Raw genomic sequence first — 19,530 nt, forward strand, 5'->3', positions numbered from 1 at the left:
TGAAAAGCCTGCCGAGATGGAGCGTAATACCTTTGCGAAATCGAAGCTGACAGGCCATTATGTGCAGAGAATAAGACTTACGACGTCTCTGAGGCACCATTACGCAGGGCGCAGGTGGCCGAGGGAGCCTTCGGGTAAAAGAAACGCGACCTCAGAAGCGTGTCGTGACTGTAATGACTTTACGAGACGCTGACGAACCCGGCTGAAGCGCTGTGCGTTATTCATAAAAAGAGCATCAGGTCAGGGGTTTTTTTAGGATCACTAAGTCAAGACTAAGACACAATCCACCTCGGTCAAGCCTGGAAAATATCACGGTTAAAAGTCACATTATTAAATTATTTATTTATTACATATGAAAAAAATAATGTTGGCAAAGAAAAGAAATTGATTGCACTTGTGTGATTGGTAGCAAAAGAATTGTAAAGATTTTGTCTATATCATAAATAATATAGCAATTTAAAGTAAAGTCAAGGAGGAGAGATTAGTCTTTTTTAGTTAGTTTTTTTTCCCCAACTTGTTTAGCAAATTTCTTACAAGAAGCAACATTGCTGCTTCAGGAAGATTTGACTTGTAATTGTAGCATAATAAAATCACTGTATATATCACTGTATAAATCCTCTACATTTAAACTGTAAATATGCTGCAAAAACTCATTTATATTTCAAATCCTTCTGTCCATTCAAGATTGTTAAGGTTGTTTATTAATGTATAGCAGAATTTAATGATTACTCATAACTCAAACTCAGTTTATAGATTTATTGTGTCAGTTGAATTTCCCCCAAAATGTTTATGATCTTAATGTTATGCAGTTGGAGGGGAAATGATTTATTTTATTGTATTATTTCATCAGAATTTGTGATCTGAAAAAACTACATCAGGTGACTTTTATGGGTAATGGTAAAAACCCTCGTCTCCCTGTACGATATTTTATAGACTTTATCACTAAATGTGATGTGAATGAGCATCAGCATAATGCTAGCTTATACAAAACAAATATTAAAACCATTAGACCTTAGAATTGGAACAAAGGATTTTGGGGGACCATTAATGAAATGTTCAGTAAGTGCACTAATAGTGACGTACCTGAAAATGGATTAATCTGGTTTGCAAAAACGTAACGAGCAATGAGAGTTCATTTACAGGAGAAAAGCAGAGGCTTGGGTATTAACCTATTCATCTTGAGGACCTGCTTTATCCTGTTCGGTGAATCCGAGCGCTGTGGAAAGAAGAAACAAAATTTCAAGACAAAAACACAAGCTAACCTCAGTAAATGATGCTGGGAGAATTCATATTTCACTACAATATATGGAAGTGTTTTGAATTCGACGCAAGCAGCTGACACTATAAGGTTATTTTATACAATTATTAGAAAAAAAACTATCCATACTTATGAACTTCTATAGAATGTTGCGCATATAAATAAACTTAGCACAACAGAATTAAAAGATATTTCCTGATGTTTTAAAACAGTTCTAAAACATCTGTCTCGTCCTTTCCCCTTCAGTGGATCATCTTTTGCGTTGCTTGAAAAACTACACCTCTCAGCACTAAGTCGAAACTTCCTAATTCCTAAGAGTCTTTTCCAGGAACAGGAACGCTGTCAGGTGCAAGGCAGGAATGCACCATGGATCTGATACCTGTCCACACACACTCACACATTCATTCATGCCTAAAGGCATTTCAGCTTAGCCAGTCCACCAACCAACATTTTTTTTTTTGTGAGATCGTGGAAAATTGTGAAAATATCTGAAACTCCATACACCCCAAACTTTAGGATTGTACAGACAGGGTCCCAATGACAAAAGTGTCCACGGGCTAGCCAATGATGTGTGCACCTGAATGCTAGAAACACTCAATTCTCAGCTGGAAATAACTAATCATAGAAATAAATAAAGTTTCTCGTAATTATTGGAAATAATTAATAGGTAATTATTTTAATCTATTTAAAATGTCCCTGTTTATGTTGATATGATACTGATGTCAGTGTCGAAATGTGAAGGTTTCACAATGTTTCTGTTTTTTTCCTCTCAACTTATACAGTAAGTGGTGTTTTCACAACCCTACATGTTTCGAGGAGTGCTAATGCATCTATTTTCAGGGGTTGGATTTTAAGGATTTTTTACTTTTCACCTGGGTCATACTGGGAAAAATTCACATCCATGCTTTTTATAGACGGATTATTGAACTGACTCTGCTGCTAGGCTGTTTTTAACACGTTTTGCACATAGAGCCAGGGGGCGGGGCCTGTTCAAAGATCAGAAAACTTTCAGCCAGTCAAAGGAGTTGATTCAAGAGCGAGCGAAATGGTGGGGATGTTCATCTGGAGCTGAAAACTGATGTTTATTTTCCAGATATCAACCACCATTATACTTTTATATACAGTTTAAATATTAGCACTGATCAGCTATTTTGATAATCAACATTTTTTTTAATGTTAGTCTACTTTTCGGGAAGCAATTTGTTCATCAATGTTTAATCCATGAAGCTTATCTCACTTCCTGAAAGCTGAGCTAACTTCTGCTAACATATTTAGAAATGTTGATTACCAACATAGCTGACCAGCAATAATAAGTAGAGTCTATACAAAAATTCAAAAAATGTATTCAAAAATAATTACAGCTGAGAAACGTTACTTTTTTGGACTAATAACTACTATGGAAAAACTATGCATCAAATCAAATAAACGCATCATTTTACTGATGCAGATGAAAAAACTACTCTAGGCACAGAAAAAATAGAGAGCTTAAACACAATAAATCTCAGAGCGCCTCCTAGTGGACATCAGAGGACTTTACAGCTTTTACCAAAAAGCTGAAGGAACAATTTCTTCCTCTGGATGGATAGATGGATGATAACTTTAACAGAAGAAGAAAAAGAAGCAGAAGCAGAAATTTATGGACAAGGAAAAAATGTATAGGCCAATAAATAAACAGAATTAAAAAGTACAATACTATTTTATGTGTTAATGTTAATATTCTGGTATTAATAAACAATCAGAATGTTTAAATATTAGATTTTAGGCTCAAGAAACCACTGAAGCAACTGTATTCATAAACATTAAAAGGTATATTAAATTGTAAATATTTTCTTTACTAAAATATTAAACAATTTGCACTTTTAATAATAAAACAAAAATCTTCAAATACAAATAGGAAAAGGACAGGACAGCTGATTGGTCATTTAAGATATTTATTTTAAAAAATAATCTGTAGAAAAGTTTACATAAAAATATTCATGGAAAAAAAAAAAAAAAAAGCCAATATAAAAAAAATTTACATTCATAAATCAGTAATGATGACAGTGTGTGTGTGTGCGTGTGTGTGCGCGCGTGTCCAGTGGTCTCGGTCACTATGCTACAAGAATGACCTTTACCCGAGAGACACTGACAACTTTTTGGGTTTATACATGGATGAGCACTTACTTTGTGAAATATACAGCAGGAAAAATTCTATTCCATTGTGTAAAATAAAGAGGAAAAAAAAAAAAGTTTAAAAAAGTGTGACCACATGATTTGGCAAAAGATCATTTGTGATCAGTTACAGTGACAAAATGACCACAATGACAGTGACCACAACAGCCAATCAGTGCCAAGTCTTTTGCATAGAACAGCAATGAAAGTTTTAAATGAGAGAATTTGAGTGAGAATTTGCACCTTCATCCTGGTGTATTAGTACCACACTATCACACTGCGCCCAAAACTGAACCGGAAATTGTAAAGGTGAAATCTGGAAAGCCAACGGGGGCAAAAATCCTGGGTTTAAAAACTACTTCTGCAAAACTTTCACCAAGCTAACATGCACAGGATGCAACCTTTGCAGTGTTGACTGAGTTTACAAATTGTTGGCATCACCTACTGGTGCAGATGTTGAACTACATAAATAAGGAAAGCCAACAGGTGTGTGTGTCTGATTTTACCCATGTCACATTGCCTTTTTATTCCCATTTCATCATCTCACAAATGCAAAAGGGTGTGTGGGTTTAAGAGGCATGAGATTAGCAATCATTTTTGCAGCATCACTGTGACCAGTCTGGTGCATAAAACAACAACAAAAGTTGAAAACTTCAGGCAATCAATCAAAATAAAATCAGATGAACAAGATTTGGCGTGTTGTTGAGCAGGTGGTAAAATGAAAATAAAAATAAATGTAAGGTACAGGCTACTGTGACATAAGGAACACTTTGGCCCAGGATTTTGGCACAGAGCACTTTAATCTCAGTGGCTCCACCTGCTGGTACTGAAGCTGAACTCCAGCATTCTGGGAAGCCATCGAGTGCAAAAAAAGAAAAGGAAAATACTCCACCACACTTTGGATTTGGACATGATACGTATAGTAGTGTAGCAGAGATGTAAAGATCACACACGTGGCCTTCATCGGCTTACATTCATGACAAAAACGAAAAACTGAAGAGTAGTTTGTAAAACTTAAATTAAAAAAAATAACTAAAAGAAAATAGCAAATTATAAAAAGACTCATATTGCACGAGTGGTCCTAAATTACAAATACAGCTTGGCTGCAATGAGAACATTTAGTGTTTGGCACAAACAGGGGAGAAAATTTTTAAAAAATAATAATAAAATAAGTGAATAAAGGAAAGTACATTTAAAAAAAACAAAAAAAAAAACACAAAAAAAAAAAAAAAAAAACCCACGGCCGCCACAGCTTAGACCGTGCGTACAAAGGAAGTGCTACCTTTGACCTGTGGCAGTTCTCTCTGCTGAGGCTAGAGGCCGGCGTTTGCCTCCTCCTCGGTGCCATGCGTTTCGGTTGTGCTGTGGAAGGTTGGCGCGAGGTGCAGGCATCTGACCAGGCTGGAAGCCGCCGGGAAGCTTCGGGCCAAACCTCTGAACATTATGAAACTACAGATGAATAAGAAAAATAAAACACAGATGTTTTATCACAAGCTGCTTCAGAGACATTTTTATTCCTCAGTGAACGTGGTGTTAAAGTTAACATGCAGCTAAAACACAAGGTCACACTATATATACACACACACACACTTTACACATCGGAACTGATCTGACCACGAATGAGCCACAGAACATGTCACAGCTTATTCCCATGCATTTCAGATGAGAATTTTCTTACCATTCCTGACACTCTGGCCAGTGTGGCCCTGTGACCCTGGGGCAGTGTGAATGAAACTGCAGTGAATAGGCTGCTGTGCTTTACAGAGCACACACTGAGCCTGCTTAACTCAGTGCTCATTCTGGTCAACCAGAAAAGGCTACAAATCTGCTAGAACCTTAGAAAATAACCCAGAGATATATATGTGTGTGGTGTGTGAGCAAGAGAGTAAGAGAGCGAGCGAGCGAGAGAGCAAGCACAGAAGAAAGTGAGAAAGGGTTTACCTTGGGCTGGTGCTGAAGACCAGGAAGAGGGCCGAGGTAGATGGGCGAGGATATGCGGTAACCGTTGCTCAGTGGCACACACCCGTCCACACATACAGGTCTGCCTGGCACAGGCGGGGGTAGAGACACGGGGAGGGGCTTACGAACCTGAGAAACAAAGGAGAAGATGAGGCTCTGGAAAAAAGTAGACATCTAGAGTTTGATAGAAGGTCCAAGACCTTTTGTTAACCTATCGGCAAACATGACTTTCAGTTTCAGACGCGCAAACGCACAACTCGTATTGATCTAATAGAAACAAGAAATCAGTGACTCCATAAACTGAGGGTGGAGCATCTGAGGCTGAGGCTAAGCAGAATAGTAGTACAGGATCAACAGACCTGATCAAACCCTCAGTACAGTGTATACTTTGCCGCTTTGCTCAATACAGTAGTATGCAAGGATGATGTGTTTTTGTAGACTGACTCATCACTCTGGTTCCCTTGACAAAAAGCCAGTAGGATAAATCTACTGGCTCTTAAATTCTAAGCTTTGTGACAATCAAAAGTGTACAATTTGGGAATCTGAACACAACAAGGCTTTAAACGAACTACAGCACAGTCACGTGACTGCAAAATCACCACAGAAACTTTCAATCCTCATTTAAAAAACCATGTTCCCCCATAAGGATCCACCGAGCTCATTTTGTGTACAATTCTAATGAAAGTGGAGTCTGAGTAATCTGTAAGATCAGTATTAGTATAAACACAAAGAGGCTGTAGAAGTGGAGTCTTCTTGTTCGGCGTGATGACGTTAAATGGCCCTGAAAACCTCTTTACTAGCTATTTTACTGCCATTACTAGCCTCTTGCTAGTAACGGCACTATTCACAATAAAAGCTTTAAAAAAGTAAAAAAATTTTTTTAAATAAATCACTATTGATGCATTTTATTTGCTAGAATAAAAGGAGAAACTATCTTGAGATAGTGTTCAAAATAAAGAAATAAGCCCAGACCTTATTTCAGGAATTTAACCACAGACCCATTAAAAAAAAAAAAAAAAAACTACTGACTTTTAGACAATTGAACCGGAAATGCAAAAAATAAAATAAATAAATGTTTTTTCCAGGTTTTTGGACTCTTTCCTGCAGCAGGCTATTCCAGTTATATGAATGATCATCAGCAAAGACAGCAATGTCTGTTTGAAAATTCAACAAGTAAAAGTCATGTTGCAGAAATATTGTGCTTCAACATCAACAACCATCACCTGTGTTTGTCCTCTGACCTTACTGACTTTTCATAAACTGGAATATTCTATAAAGAAAGTAATAATAACATGAGAAACTGGTACATGTCCTAATTTATACAGATTTAAGACCTGTTCACTGCTCTAGTGATGCACATCGCTACATTCGGTACAACACTACAGCCTGCTGTCCTGAATTGTTACTGAGGACAATCCTACCTGTCCGTTTGACAAAGTGGTTTCAGAGGGATTTGTCCCGTTTTGTGTCCTCTGCTGAGAGCTGGGCACAGGGAATGCTGGGAAAATCTGGTGCAGGGCTTTATGTCCAGATGGAACAGAGTCAGAGTCCTGGGGGGGGAAAAACAAGGCATAAATGGTAAAAATGAGTCCTGTTCATCTCCAATGAGTTCTCCATGTGGTTTATTTACACTTAAAAAGAAGGTTAACGGCTTCTTACATTACCCATGATGCAACTCAACTACCACCTAACAGTGCAGCAATATTAGCTCTTGAGACAGATGAGCAGTGCTTTAGTCAGTCCAGCACTTGCTCACCTCTTTATCTGTATGCTCAACTGAAACCGTTTCAACTTTCATACCATTACAATAAGAATTTCACTGAAAATTCAACCACCAGTGTGTCATTCATGGTCAATAAAAGGGGCAAATTACTAAATACACATCTTCAGATGGTTCTTAAATCTGAATCACATGGGAATTCTTAAATGCTCTCTGTAGAACCATTGAAACGTTCTCTCTAGAACCCTTCAAAAGCATTTGTGGCAACGTACAATGTCACTTCCTGAGAGCGAGGAAACGGACGAGGCCGAAGACGAGGATGAGGAGTGCTGCTGGGGACTGGACATAAGGGAATCGGCACTTTGTGGAGATGCAGAGTCTCTTTGCTGCTCCTCGGTGTCGCCTCCGAACTGGACAACTGTTCAAAACACAAATTCATAGCATTAAAAATTGGAGCATTCTTTGGAAAAAACTTTACCAAGTTTTTGGTAAAAACCTCCACTCACTGCAGCGATTGATTATGGCATTGTGTCTCTCTCCCCACTTCTGGATGATCCACTCCCTGTAGTTGATCACCTCCTGGGTCAGTCTGAGGATCCGGCTGAGTGTGCTGAGGGAGACAGAGCATGTCATGTACACATTTATTCCTTTTAGCCAATCACAGCCCTCAGAGATCCTTAACATTAATATACCCAGGATTCTCCTACCCACGTGTGTAAAAATCTTTCCTGGCCACACCCAGGGTTAGTGATTCAGTGACTAGATTTGACCTCTTTTAGACAGACTTTCCTGCAAACTTTTTTCCCTTTTAAAAACGAGTGGGGAAAAAATAGTCCAACTGTCCTTTTCCTCACACTTTGCTAATTTGACACACTCCAGTCGGTATCTCCTTTACAAAATGTGAAGGTTTTGGCATCTTTTAAACCACACAGGCCACTCAGATTCCTGTCCACATTTTTAGACAGGACTACTGCTACTAGCAAGTCAACTTCTGAGCGCTTTCCATTGCAGTGCTCCCTCCACTGGCTACCGGTAGCTGCCCGCATCAGATTCAACACACTGTTGCTTGCCTACAAATCTGAAAACAGACCAGCACTCTCTTTCCTCAAAGCTCGCATCACTCCCTGCACTGTACCACACTCGCTTAGATCCTCTAGCACTGCTTGACTGGTCCCACCATCTCTCAGGGTACAAGGTAGGTCTGCATCGAGGCTCTTCTCTGTTCTGGCACCTAGGTGGTGAAATGAACTTCTTCTAGATGTCAGAACAGCAAAGTAACTGGCTGTAAAGAGAGACTTACTTCATCCTGAAGTACCTAAACTAGCACTTGGGGTTTAAAACAGTGTTTGTATGCTTTTCTTGCTGTATTACCTCTCAGACTTCTAGACCGTTGGTAATCAGTCTGCAACCTAGTGAACCAGTATTGATGTCTTCACTGATAGTGACCTGGGCATCTGCCAAATGGCGTAAATGTAAATGCGAAATGTTACCTTTACTAATTAGCCAAAACTGACCTGTCATTGTCCTTGTTAGGATAAGAGCGGGCGAGAGGAGACACTGCGTGACTCAGGACGATGTAGGCGTAATCGAACACCCGCTTCACCTGCAGGGCCCCGTAAGAGCTGCGGCCCACGTCGTTGCCTTAAAAACAAAAAGCCAACTCCAAAAATGAGCCTTATTTTTAGGCTCCATGAAATGTACAGCCTATTTGACCCTACTAATTATGCATTCTGTTCAACCTAAACATATAAACTCTTCATCACAAGAAATGTGCTTGATCTCCATACCTGGCAAGTTGGGATCTTCAATACACAGCATGGAGGGTCTGTGGCCACTGCTCAAGGCCTTCATCATCTCCTCCTTGGTGAGGTAGGCACCTCCATTCTTCACCCGGATTCCCGTTTTCAGGTAGTTGAAGTGGCGGCCGTACAGCTCGAAGAACTCAATCAGCAGGATGCCCAGGTTTATGTTGGTCGCCCGGCAATCGATTCGGGGGTGGAGCTACAAAGCAATTCAGACCAATAACATGCAGGCATTATTGAACATGTTATAGTATAATTAACATAAGGCATAGTGTATGAACATAAATCAGCATGGCTAGGATAGCATATAAGCTGCAGTAATACTTTACCTGCAGGAAGCTGATGGCCATTAAGATGAGGCAGTAGGAGCTGATGCCTCCTGTAAACACCTCGTTTAAATCCCATTGCAGCAGGAACTGCTTCAGAACGAAGATCAGGTACGGGAGCACCGTGTACTTCTGCAGAAACCAGACAAGGAAAGAAACACTCAGGTATGCGCAGCAGAATTCACCTCAAGCAGCAGAGAGTTATCCACCATCTATCAAAACGACAATGGATGGCAGGCTAACCAGTCCCTTCAAGACTTTTTTAGATAGTGAAATGACGCACATTGGTGAAATTGCAAGCACAGGATTCTTCTTTTAAACTACTATCAGTGAAGTCGTCGTATAATTACTTTCTACAATAGCTATACTCATGTTCAATCAAAGAGGGTTTGACTGACTGCACAGCAGAGCGTCACATGACATGGCTTGGAGAAAATCTGTCGAAAATCTGGCCATTTAAAATAAAAAAATGAACCACAAGAGCCTCCCAGTATTGCGGATTTCATATCGTATTGTGTTTATTTCTGAGATGACAAATCCTAAAGGGACTGGCAAAAACAAAATGGAAAAACAAGTTAATTTGCCAATTTAATTTTAGTATTACATCTAATTTAGAAAATGTAAAAAAAAAAAAAAAAAGCCTTACAGGGTAGCTAGGGTAGAAAAGTGTAAATGAGAAAATCTGATTGAATTAAACAATGCTGTTTCCACACTTTATGCTGTTTTGCAGTTTCATAGTCAAATACATTCAAACATCTCCATCTGATTTCCATGGCGAAGCAAAATGAATCATTCTTTCTTTCCTTTCTTAACACCTTGCTAGCTTCTAAGGCTATATCCATGGCAAGAGCTATGTTTTGTTACTCAAAGGTAAAACTAACTAAAGTGCTAAAGGTTCGGCTTTTCTAGAAACCTTAAGAAAAGATATGGATTTACTTGCCTAAAAACCTAGTCAAACTAATAATAATAAAAGAATTTGAAATATTTATTTTTCAAACAAGTTCATAAAAAATTAACTCGTAGTGCAATAAATGCAACTATATAAAAGCAAAACAGTGCCACATGACTCCAGGAAAAAGCCACACCATCTTTACAAACTGACACAAAAGTCTTCCTAGTTATTACATAAACGCTGTAATGGTGGCGTATGACTTTTAAACGATTTATTCAAAGACTCGGCCTGAATTAAACCATAAGCCTAACAGCTGTGCTTCACCTTTAAGTGGTCCTTGATGAAGCGTGCTGCTTTCACGGCCGTCTCCACGTTAAAGCTGATGTCCACCTTCACATCCGTCTCTCGGTCTGTCAGCTTGATTATAGGAACCTGATGCAGACGAAAAAAAGGCATTATAGCTAAGCACATATCTGGAAACAACAAGGGGACAAAAAGCTGTAAGTGAGACATACCGTAGCTTTGTCCAGTATTTTAATGGAGAAGGGTTGGGCGAGGTTCTGCTGCCTCAGAGCCTGATCGAGCTGCTGGAGCGGAGGACGTTCCCACTTCCCAAACACCACCAGGTCAATGTCGCTGTGGCGCACACAAAAAGTATAGCTTTATTCTGCTTTCGTCTCACCTCACAGATTTTTATTCCATGGCTGATAAGTTCTATTGACTGTGGAGCCGTTAAATAAATCCCCACATCGACGTGCATTCACAAACTGTCTTCCCATTTCCTCATCCTTTCTGTTCATTTTCTTCCTCTCTCAATAAGAATTTTCCCTAAAAATTAGGAAAATGCTGCTTACCTCGTTGGAAGATAAAGACCGGTACTGAAGCTGCCGAATATTTGGACCTAAAAAATAAATAATAAAAAAAAAAAGAGATTATAGAAAAAAGGAGATTATACCACAGAAGGTGCTGATTCATTTTCTACAGCAGCTCTGGGAAAAACAGTGCAAGATGCTGTGGGATAAAATGCTTGCTGTTGCTGACATGCTGTTACAGGAAGTAGGAAACTGAAAGGAAGTGTGCGTATTACATTTTAAATTCTAATTTAATTTTTTTTATTATTATTATTTATTTTAATGTTTTCTTTGAACCTTTGCATTTTTTATTTAATTCATTATTTAAACAAAAAAATTTTTTTTTTATTTTTTTACACCCAGACCTTAAATATCAATGAACATTTTCTTTAATGTATACACTTTATGTAAAGTCATATATACTGTGTATTATAAAGCTGCCTTTGACCATCAGGTTGCCCTCATACACTAGGAGCACCAAGATTCTTACGGTGATGATACAAATCTAAACCAGCCTTGGCTAGCAGGGTGAAGAGGGACATTGCACATCTTAAACAGTTGACAAGGTTTTCAGCATTGCCTTACATACACATGCAGAAGTGGTGGAACCACCATACCATCTTGCGCATTTTATGTACACCTGGTTGATTAAAAGCAATGTCCTCTGTAACACATGTTCCTATGTTCACACACACAGCGATTTTACATCACCAGAAGTTATCCTACCACTGGTTGGCGTAGTAATAACATTTATCAGTGGGAGACACAAGTAGCACTGCAAGTCATTATTCTTACTGAAACGAATTCACGAGATTTGGCATATAAACATAGTACATTGTGTGTAAAATTCACAAGATGGAGGAGGAGCAGAGTGCACTCTACTGTCTTCACTCCTGTCCCAAATACTCAAGTTTTCGCAACTTTGTCGTGTCACAAGTTACAACCTAATCTCGTTACAAACCGTCTCATTAAAAAATGAATGGACCCGGGTCACACTGTCACTGTGACTCTCTGTCCATGTGAAGGTACCTCAAGTTATTGACTGTCTTCATGAACTGTGGCTTAAATCGAAAAGCCTCACTCTACAGTCAAAAACCTTTAATCTAAAAGCTTTTGAAAAATGTGCTACCCTAAACAGACCATTGGATAGGTTTAAAGGTTAAAATTGTAAAAAGAGACGATGTTAGTTTGTTGGAGCATTTCTAACAGCATGCAACGATGTGCAGGGTTCATGCATGCACAGGTTAGAGGTTTGGTTTGGTTCTGAATCAGTAAACCACATCTCAGCGATGTTACCCACGTTAGCTGCAGGCCACAGGTTCTTGATCACGCTCTCGATGCGGTTTACTACGTCCCTCCTCATGGCCTCTTCCGCAGGCCGGGGGGACATGAAGGCATAGAAGTCCACTATCTCTTCATGAAGGCTGTAGGCGAGGAAAAACAAAAACATAAGATACCGCCAAGATGAACAAACTGCATGTTAAACATAAAAGAAAATGAGAACAATAAAACCTGGAGAAAATATTTATAATTTTTTGCTCCAACATCAATGAAACCTTTGAAACTCTAACCTCATATATATATATATATATATATATATATAAAAAATGCACTTCAGTGCTTTCAGGTGTTCTAGGTCTGAAAAATACTTATATGCGGTGAAAGCTAACAGTTTTTAAATAGGTTGAAGAAATGAGCTAATTTAGCAAAAAATGAACACACAATAGTTCACCAGCCCTGAATGTAGTTTATCAAGCAAGACAAGCTTGGTGACTTCACTAATTTAGCCTCACAGCTCCAGTGTAAATCTAACAAGGCTGGAGCTATGAAGTTAAAATCGCTAACAAGTGACAAAATACTTAAGCTATGTGGCTAAAAAAAAAAGCTAATGAGTGACAGATAGATATGGAAGCTAACGTAGCTAACAAGTAAGAAAAGCTTTCAAAAACAAAATAGCTGGCGTTCACACAACACCATTAAGCCATAATGTATCTTTCTTTCTGATATATTATCACGGAAATTGTATACACATAAATATTAAGTTTCAGTTATATTTATTGTTCTCATTTCTTGCTGACTTTGGTTGAAATTCCACATTCAAACTTTTTGAAAATAACTAGCCATGTGTAAAACGCATGTTTGCATACATTCAAAGCAAGCGTGTTCACCGGCAAAGGTTCATGAGGAGTGGAAGTGGTGTACCATTAATACCCAAAATGTTTAACTAAAAACTACATTTGGACTTTTGCACCTCAGAGTAACAGCATTTGCAAAATGGCTGACACCAAGCAATGCAAAAAGAGTTTTTCCCAAATCAGTGGTTGTTCCTCTGGAGCTTCTTGCAGAGTCAATGACGAACTACCACAGAGTTTGGTCATTTCCTCTCGGAGTAAAATATTTGGTAGCTCAAGTTCAACTGTAAATATTTCCGTGCATAACAGCTTTTGAAACAAAGCTAATGATTTCAGTGGGACAAAATAACAGTTCTGTAGATATGAAGAGATTAAACAGGGTCTTAAACCACACCAGCCAGGCAGTGTGCCATTCCTAGAGAACTGGGTGTCATTTAACATTAGAAACATTAGTTAGAAGGTAAATTAGCTAGTAAACTACTAAAGCAAACGTCAAACACCTTTGACTTTTTTTGATTGGTTAGATAGAAAGGTGAACATCACTTTTGCTATTTTTGCAAGGTGAAAACTGAAGCATTGAAATTCCTTGACACATGATCCACCCACAGACATCCCCGCTCCATATTAAATCAAACAATACAAAAAAAGGGTCAGCCAGAATCTGAAATCTGCCCCCATCATTACCCGTTCACCCCTGGACTGTATCTCCTGGTCTTCCACGGCGTCCCAGGGGGGAAGAGGTTACCATTGGAGTTGGAGAGCGGGTTATTGACCCCGTAAGTGCTGGCCTTGTTCTCACCCTTCTTCCTTGCTGGATGATGGTGGTGGTTGTGTTCAGGCACTTGAGGGAAGTGCTGTGGTGGATGCCGGTGGTGATGGTGGTGTTGGTTAAGATGTGTTTGGAGATGCAAATGCTGCTGTTGGTGCTGATGCAAATAGTCATTGATGTTGTGCAGCTGCTCATTGAAGGTGAAAAAGAGTCGGGGATGGGGAGTGCTTGTGCTGTCACAAGAGTCCGATTTGGGACTGTCCGTCTCAGAGTCCAGAGAAGAGGACGATGGAGACAAGGAGCCATTTTTAGGTGAAGCACTCGGCTTCCCCGATCCTGTGCAAGTGCCATTCAGTGCGGTCAGATTGCAGTGGTCAAACGGAGGTGGGAGAATAAAACTGGGCGAAACCTGAACGGGATGCGGGCTGATACAACTGGAGGAGTTGGTTTTCATCAAGCCCGGCGCCATGGCCGGGTTCAAACGAGGGCTGGGTGAGGTATTAGTAGTCCGTAACCCGTGTGAGGTTTCCCAGATGTGCATCCACAAAGCGTTAGCTGGTCCTTTCTGCTCGGGCTGAATCCAAGCCACCCTGGGGTCCATTTAAGCTTAAGCGCTCCAAAATTAAACCGGATTTTTTAAAAAAGAGAGAGTGAGTGAGAGAGTGAGTGAGTGAGAGAGAGAGAGAGAGAGAGAGAGAGAGAGAGAGAGAGAACAAACACGACCCACTTTAGGAAAAACGTCTCGTCCGGACAAACAAATGCATTTGAGAGCGGAAACGTACGTAATTCGGTTCAGGATAAAACTCCGCAGCAAGTCGGGAAACTGCGCGGCTGTCCAGCGAGACCGTTACCGTCAAGCCGCTCCGCTCCTTCGGCTTTACAATGTAGCGCAGTGTGGGTGAAGAAAAGCCTCCAGTGAGCATGCGTGTGGGATTTAAATCCAGCGCGCATGCTCTGTGTGGACTGCTTGCTATCTCGACGTGCGCATGCGCGTGGGATTTGAAAACCAACCGCTCTGTGAGCTTTCCTAATGGTCTGATATTTAGACATGTGTTTCCCCTTATTATCACTCATGCGTAATAAAATCACAATAAAATGTCCGGCGTTTGGGATGTTTAGATGTTTTTAAATATTATATGCTATTACATCTTTTGACGTGTAGGAATTGTAGTACATGTCTGAAGTGCGCATGCGTGGGATTTTAAACTCGCTCAGAGACACGCCCCAACTAACACAGTCTCTCTCTCTCTCTCTCTCTCTCTCTCTCACACACACACACACACACACACCTGATAGAAAACATGCCCACAAATAATCTAGAGTAAGAGGTTTCTTAATGAATTTTGCCTAAACTCCAACTCGAATAAAAATAAACATGTGACAGCTTCATAAATAAGCAATTCTAGAAAAGGATTTAAAACCACTAACCAGGCCATTTTAAGTTAAGCCATGTTATGTTTTATTTTCTTACACTGTGCCCTTCGCTCTCCTCAGCTGCTCTTCTGCTAATGACTGTACCTCCAAGGATCCTTCTGTCCATCTCCTGAAGACCAGTCACTGGTCCCGTCCCAGACGGCCATGAGTCTGCAATTTAATGGGAAGTTGAGCTGCTGGTTCTTTGATGCAGTCAGAACTGAGGATGATGGAGTTGATGTTGGTCTTCAGCTGTTCAGCTACATTGCAACAAGACTGTGTGATTTTGGGAACCACTGTCTCTCAGAAGTCAACACTGACACTGTAGTGTGTACCCCCTGTACCCCCTGTATACGACACTGGAGTCCTACCGGAGCACATTCAGCCGTAGACTGAGACCACCAAACACAACCACAGTTTGCCACCGGAGGTCATTCCTACAAGTGGCCATCAAATTCTATAACTCTTTCTTGTTCAGTAGGGAGCAGAGCTAACACAATGAACACTGACAGTATAAAGATTTCACAATTATTGGAATGTATGTTGGTGTGTGTATGTGCAAAATCATATCATGTGCAATATCACATCATGGGCAATATGTTCCTAATAATATAATTTCCTTGCACCATTTTTGTACTTTGACTACATTTTGTAAACATTTTGTATATATAAAATATTTAATTTAATTTATTTCTCCTTTATATTTTATGTTTCATTTTTATATTTGAATACACTGCACATATACACTGATCAAGCATAACATTATGACCACCTGCCTAATATTGTGTTGGTCCCCCTTTTGCTGTCAAAACAGCCCTGACCCGTCGAGGCATGGACTCCTCTAGATCCCTGAAGGTGTGCTGTGGTATCTGGCACCAAGAAGTTAGCAGCAGATCCTTTAAGTCCTCTAAGTTGTGAGGTGGGGCCTCCATGGATCATTCTGTTTGTCCAGCACATCCCACAGATGCTCCACTGGATTGAGATCTGGGGAATTTGGAGGCCAATCAACACCCTTAAATTTGTTGTTGTGCTCATCAAACCATTCCTGAACCATTTTTGCTTTGTGGCACGGTGCATTATCCTGCTGAAAGAGGCCACAGCCATCAGGGAATACTGTTTCCATGAAAGGGTGTACATGGTCTGCAACATTGCTTAGGTAGGTGGTACGTGTCAAAGTAACATCCACAGGGATGGCAGGACCCAAGGTTTCCCAGCAGAACATTGCCCAAAGCTTGACGCTGTCTCTTTCGGCCTTCTTCCCATAGTGCATCCTGGTGCCATGTTTTCCCCAGGTAGGCGACACACACGCACCCGGCAATCCACGTGATGTACAAGAAAACATGGTTCATCAGACTTCCATTGCTCCGTGGTGTAGTTCTGATGCTCATTGTTGGCACTTTCGGTGGTGCATAGGGGTCAGCATGGGCACCCTGACTGGTCTGTGGCTATGCAGCCCCATACACAACAAACTGCTATGCAGCACCATACGCATGCACTGCACTGTGTATTCGGACGCCTTTCTTGCAAAACTAGCATTAACTTCAACAATCTGAGCAACAGTAGCTCGTCTGTTGGATCAGATCACACAGGGCAGCTTTTGCTCCCCACGTGCATCCATGAGCCTTGGCCGTCCATGACCCTGTCGCCGGGTCACCACTGTTCCTTCCTTGGACCACTTTTGATAGGTACTGACCACTGCAGACCGGGAACACCCCACAAGAGCTACAGTTTTGGAGATGCTCTGATCCAGTCGTCTAGCCATCACAGTTCGGTCCTTGTCAAACTCGCTTAAATCCTTACACTTGTCCATTTTTCCTGCTTCTAACACATCAACTTTGAGGACAAAATGTTCACTTGCTGCCTAATATATCCCACCCACTAACAAGTGCCATGATGAGGAGATCATCAGTCTTATTCAATTCACCTGTCAGTGGTCATAATGTAATGGCTGATCGGTGTGATTTCATTCATTTTTCATTTATATTTCATTTATATTTTATTTTTTCCTTGTCATCTGATGCAGTTTCTGGCAAAAGAATTTCCTTCGGGATTAAATTCTATCCTGTCTTACGTTATCTTATCTTAGTGTGAAAAAAATGCACCATATTGATGGTCATCTCATCGGCTGACTGGAAGAAAAAGTCTGCTGTCCAACAAAAAAAAAATCGACTTATGAACAGTTGATTGCATCACAACAATGATGACTGAACCACTGACAGCAGTGTGTTTTGTGTTTCAAAGTCAAGAGCATACAGATTTTATTTCCCATACATAGAGACAAGACAAGAGTTATTTCTGTACAGATTTTTTACAATATCAATATTATGCTTTGATTTTCTGACAAAGCATGCCAATCTGTGCTATGCAGCTTTTGATGGCTGGTGGAACGGGATGTGCGATCCCTTTTTGCCATGAGGCCAAAGCCGTCAAGGCTTCTTTGGGGTTGCTGGGTGCCAGATCATGGGTGACGTAGACCACTGAGAGCTGCACCTCCCATAGCATAGCTGCATCTTTTGGTAGTTTGTAGTTTGCAAGCTGGTTTAGGTATTTTTCAAGGTTTTGGACCGACATAGCCTGTTTCTCCTAAAGGCCCAGTTGGCCAAGTCGTCCTGTTTGAAATGGACAAAAACCAAGAGTGAAAAACTGAAGAATCAAGAGGTAGCGTGAGATGATTCCCAAAAGCACGATTTCCAATAGACTTACCAAGTAGCCTCAAAACTGCTGCTACACAAACATCTCGGACTGCCATTTTTTGAGATCTTTGTTGCATCAGCCAAGTGTTCAGGGTCGGCCCAATCTCCTGACTGGTAAGTTAAAAAAAATAAAATAAGAAAAGAACCAAAGATAGCAATAGACAGGCAAAAAGAAGCCCTAGCAGACAAACATTTTCAACCTGGCTTTTTGGTAAATCAACTTTAAAAATTATCGAATGTAAGACTATCTAATGTAAGCAATAAACCTAGAAAGTTGAGAATTGTGTACGTCATGTATGTTTTGCAGTACCTTATAATATTGTTGTAGGTCCACGACCAGCCCAGATGTGCACACAGAAGATCCAGACTGAATATGTATTCCAAGGTAGCAGGGCAATAAGCGCCAAACCAGTGGTTCTCCCTGAATATCAGACTGCTGTCCCTGAGAAGGGTCTTCAGTATGCAGGAGATCATTTTGTGGATGGATGGACCTGGAGGCCTCTGGCAAACAAAATACAAAACAACTTTTCTTTAATGCCACTTCAATAAAATGTTTCCAATAATCTGGTGACAACAGAAAGCTGTCGACCAATCAAACTGCAGATCCTTAAAATATCAGTGTAGTGCAAAGAAATTTTATTCTGCCATTTTACAATCTCTACCCATCAAACCTAATATAAGGAGGAATTAGAAGCTGACGCTCAAAATAAACACCAGGCCACCCCATTATTTTCAAATAGATATAACACACACTTTACTAAAAAAGTATGTTTATGTAGAAAGAGTAAAATGTACTCAATAACAGGCTAGAATAGTACATATTAATACACAATATTGTGTCACATGGTGCTATACTGTGTCCACTACTTACACTATATTGCCAAAAGTATTCGCTCACCCATCCAAATAATCAGAATCAGGTGTTCCAATCACTTCCATGGCCACAGGTGTATAAAATCAAGCACCTAGGCATGCAGACTGTTTTTACAAACATTTGTGAAAGAATGGGTCGCTCTCAGGAGCTCAGTGAATTCCAGCGTGGAACTGTGATAGGATGCCACCTGTGCAACAAATCCAGTCGTGAAATTTCCTCGCTCCTAAATATTCCACAGTCAACTGTCAGCTGTATTATAAGAACGTGGAAGTGTTTGGGAACGACAGTAACTCAGCCACGAAGTGGTAGGCCATGTAAACTGACGGAGCGGGGTCAGCGGATGCTGAGGCACATAGTGCGAAGAGGTCACCAACTTTCTGCGGAGTCAATCGCTACAGACCTCCAAACTTCATGTGGCCTTCAGATTAGCTCAAGAACAGTGCGCAGAGAGCTTCATGGAATGGGTTTCCATGGCTGAGCAGCTGCATCCAAGCCATACATCACCGAGTGCAATGCAAAGCGTCAGATGCAGTGGTGTAAAGCACGCCGCCACTGGACTCTAGAGCAGTGGAGACGCGTTCTCTGGAGTGATGAATCGCACTTCTCCATCTGGCAATCTGATGGACGAGTCTGGGTTTGGCGGTTGCCAGGAGAACGGTACTTGTCTGACTGCATTGTGCCAAGTGTAAA

At 40.5% G+C, this 19,530-nt stretch overlaps 1 protein-coding gene across 2 annotated transcripts; it reads right to left on the reverse strand.

Moving 5' to 3' along the window:
* Nucleotides 1-462: 462 nt before the first annotated feature.
* LOC131367223 (terminal nucleotidyltransferase 4A-like) lies at nt 463-14,758 on the reverse strand. 2 transcript variants are annotated; one of them, XM_058412561.1, is made up of 14 exons: nt 13,776-14,758; nt 12,260-12,383; nt 10,963-11,009; nt 10,624-10,744; nt 10,433-10,540; nt 9,220-9,348; nt 8,876-9,089; nt 8,603-8,729; nt 7,595-7,698; nt 7,361-7,506; nt 6,790-6,918; nt 5,351-5,497; nt 4,692-4,858; nt 463-1,216 (listed from the first exon to the last, which is right to left on the reverse strand). In XM_058412561.1, exons 1-14 carry the CDS (start codon nt 14,459-14,461, stop codon nt 1,192-1,194), a joined length of 2,274 nt encoding a protein of 757 aa, XP_058268544.1. In that variant the 5' UTR covers nt 14,462-14,758; the 3' UTR covers nt 463-1,191. The 2 variants fall into 2 exon arrangements, with proteins under 2 accessions (XP_058268544.1, XP_058268623.1); XM_058412640.1 differs by lacking the exon at nt 463-1,216 and having other exon boundaries at nt 4,633-4,858.
* Between the last annotated feature and the right edge of the window lie 4,772 nt (nt 14,759-19,530).

This window comes from Hemibagrus wyckioides, linkage group LG01 (assembly GCF_019097595.1).
Source record: "Hemibagrus wyckioides isolate EC202008001 linkage group LG01, SWU_Hwy_1.0, whole genome shotgun sequence".
In the NCBI taxonomy this organism is placed as follows: Eukaryota; Metazoa; Chordata; class Actinopteri; order Siluriformes; family Bagridae; genus Hemibagrus; species Hemibagrus wyckioides.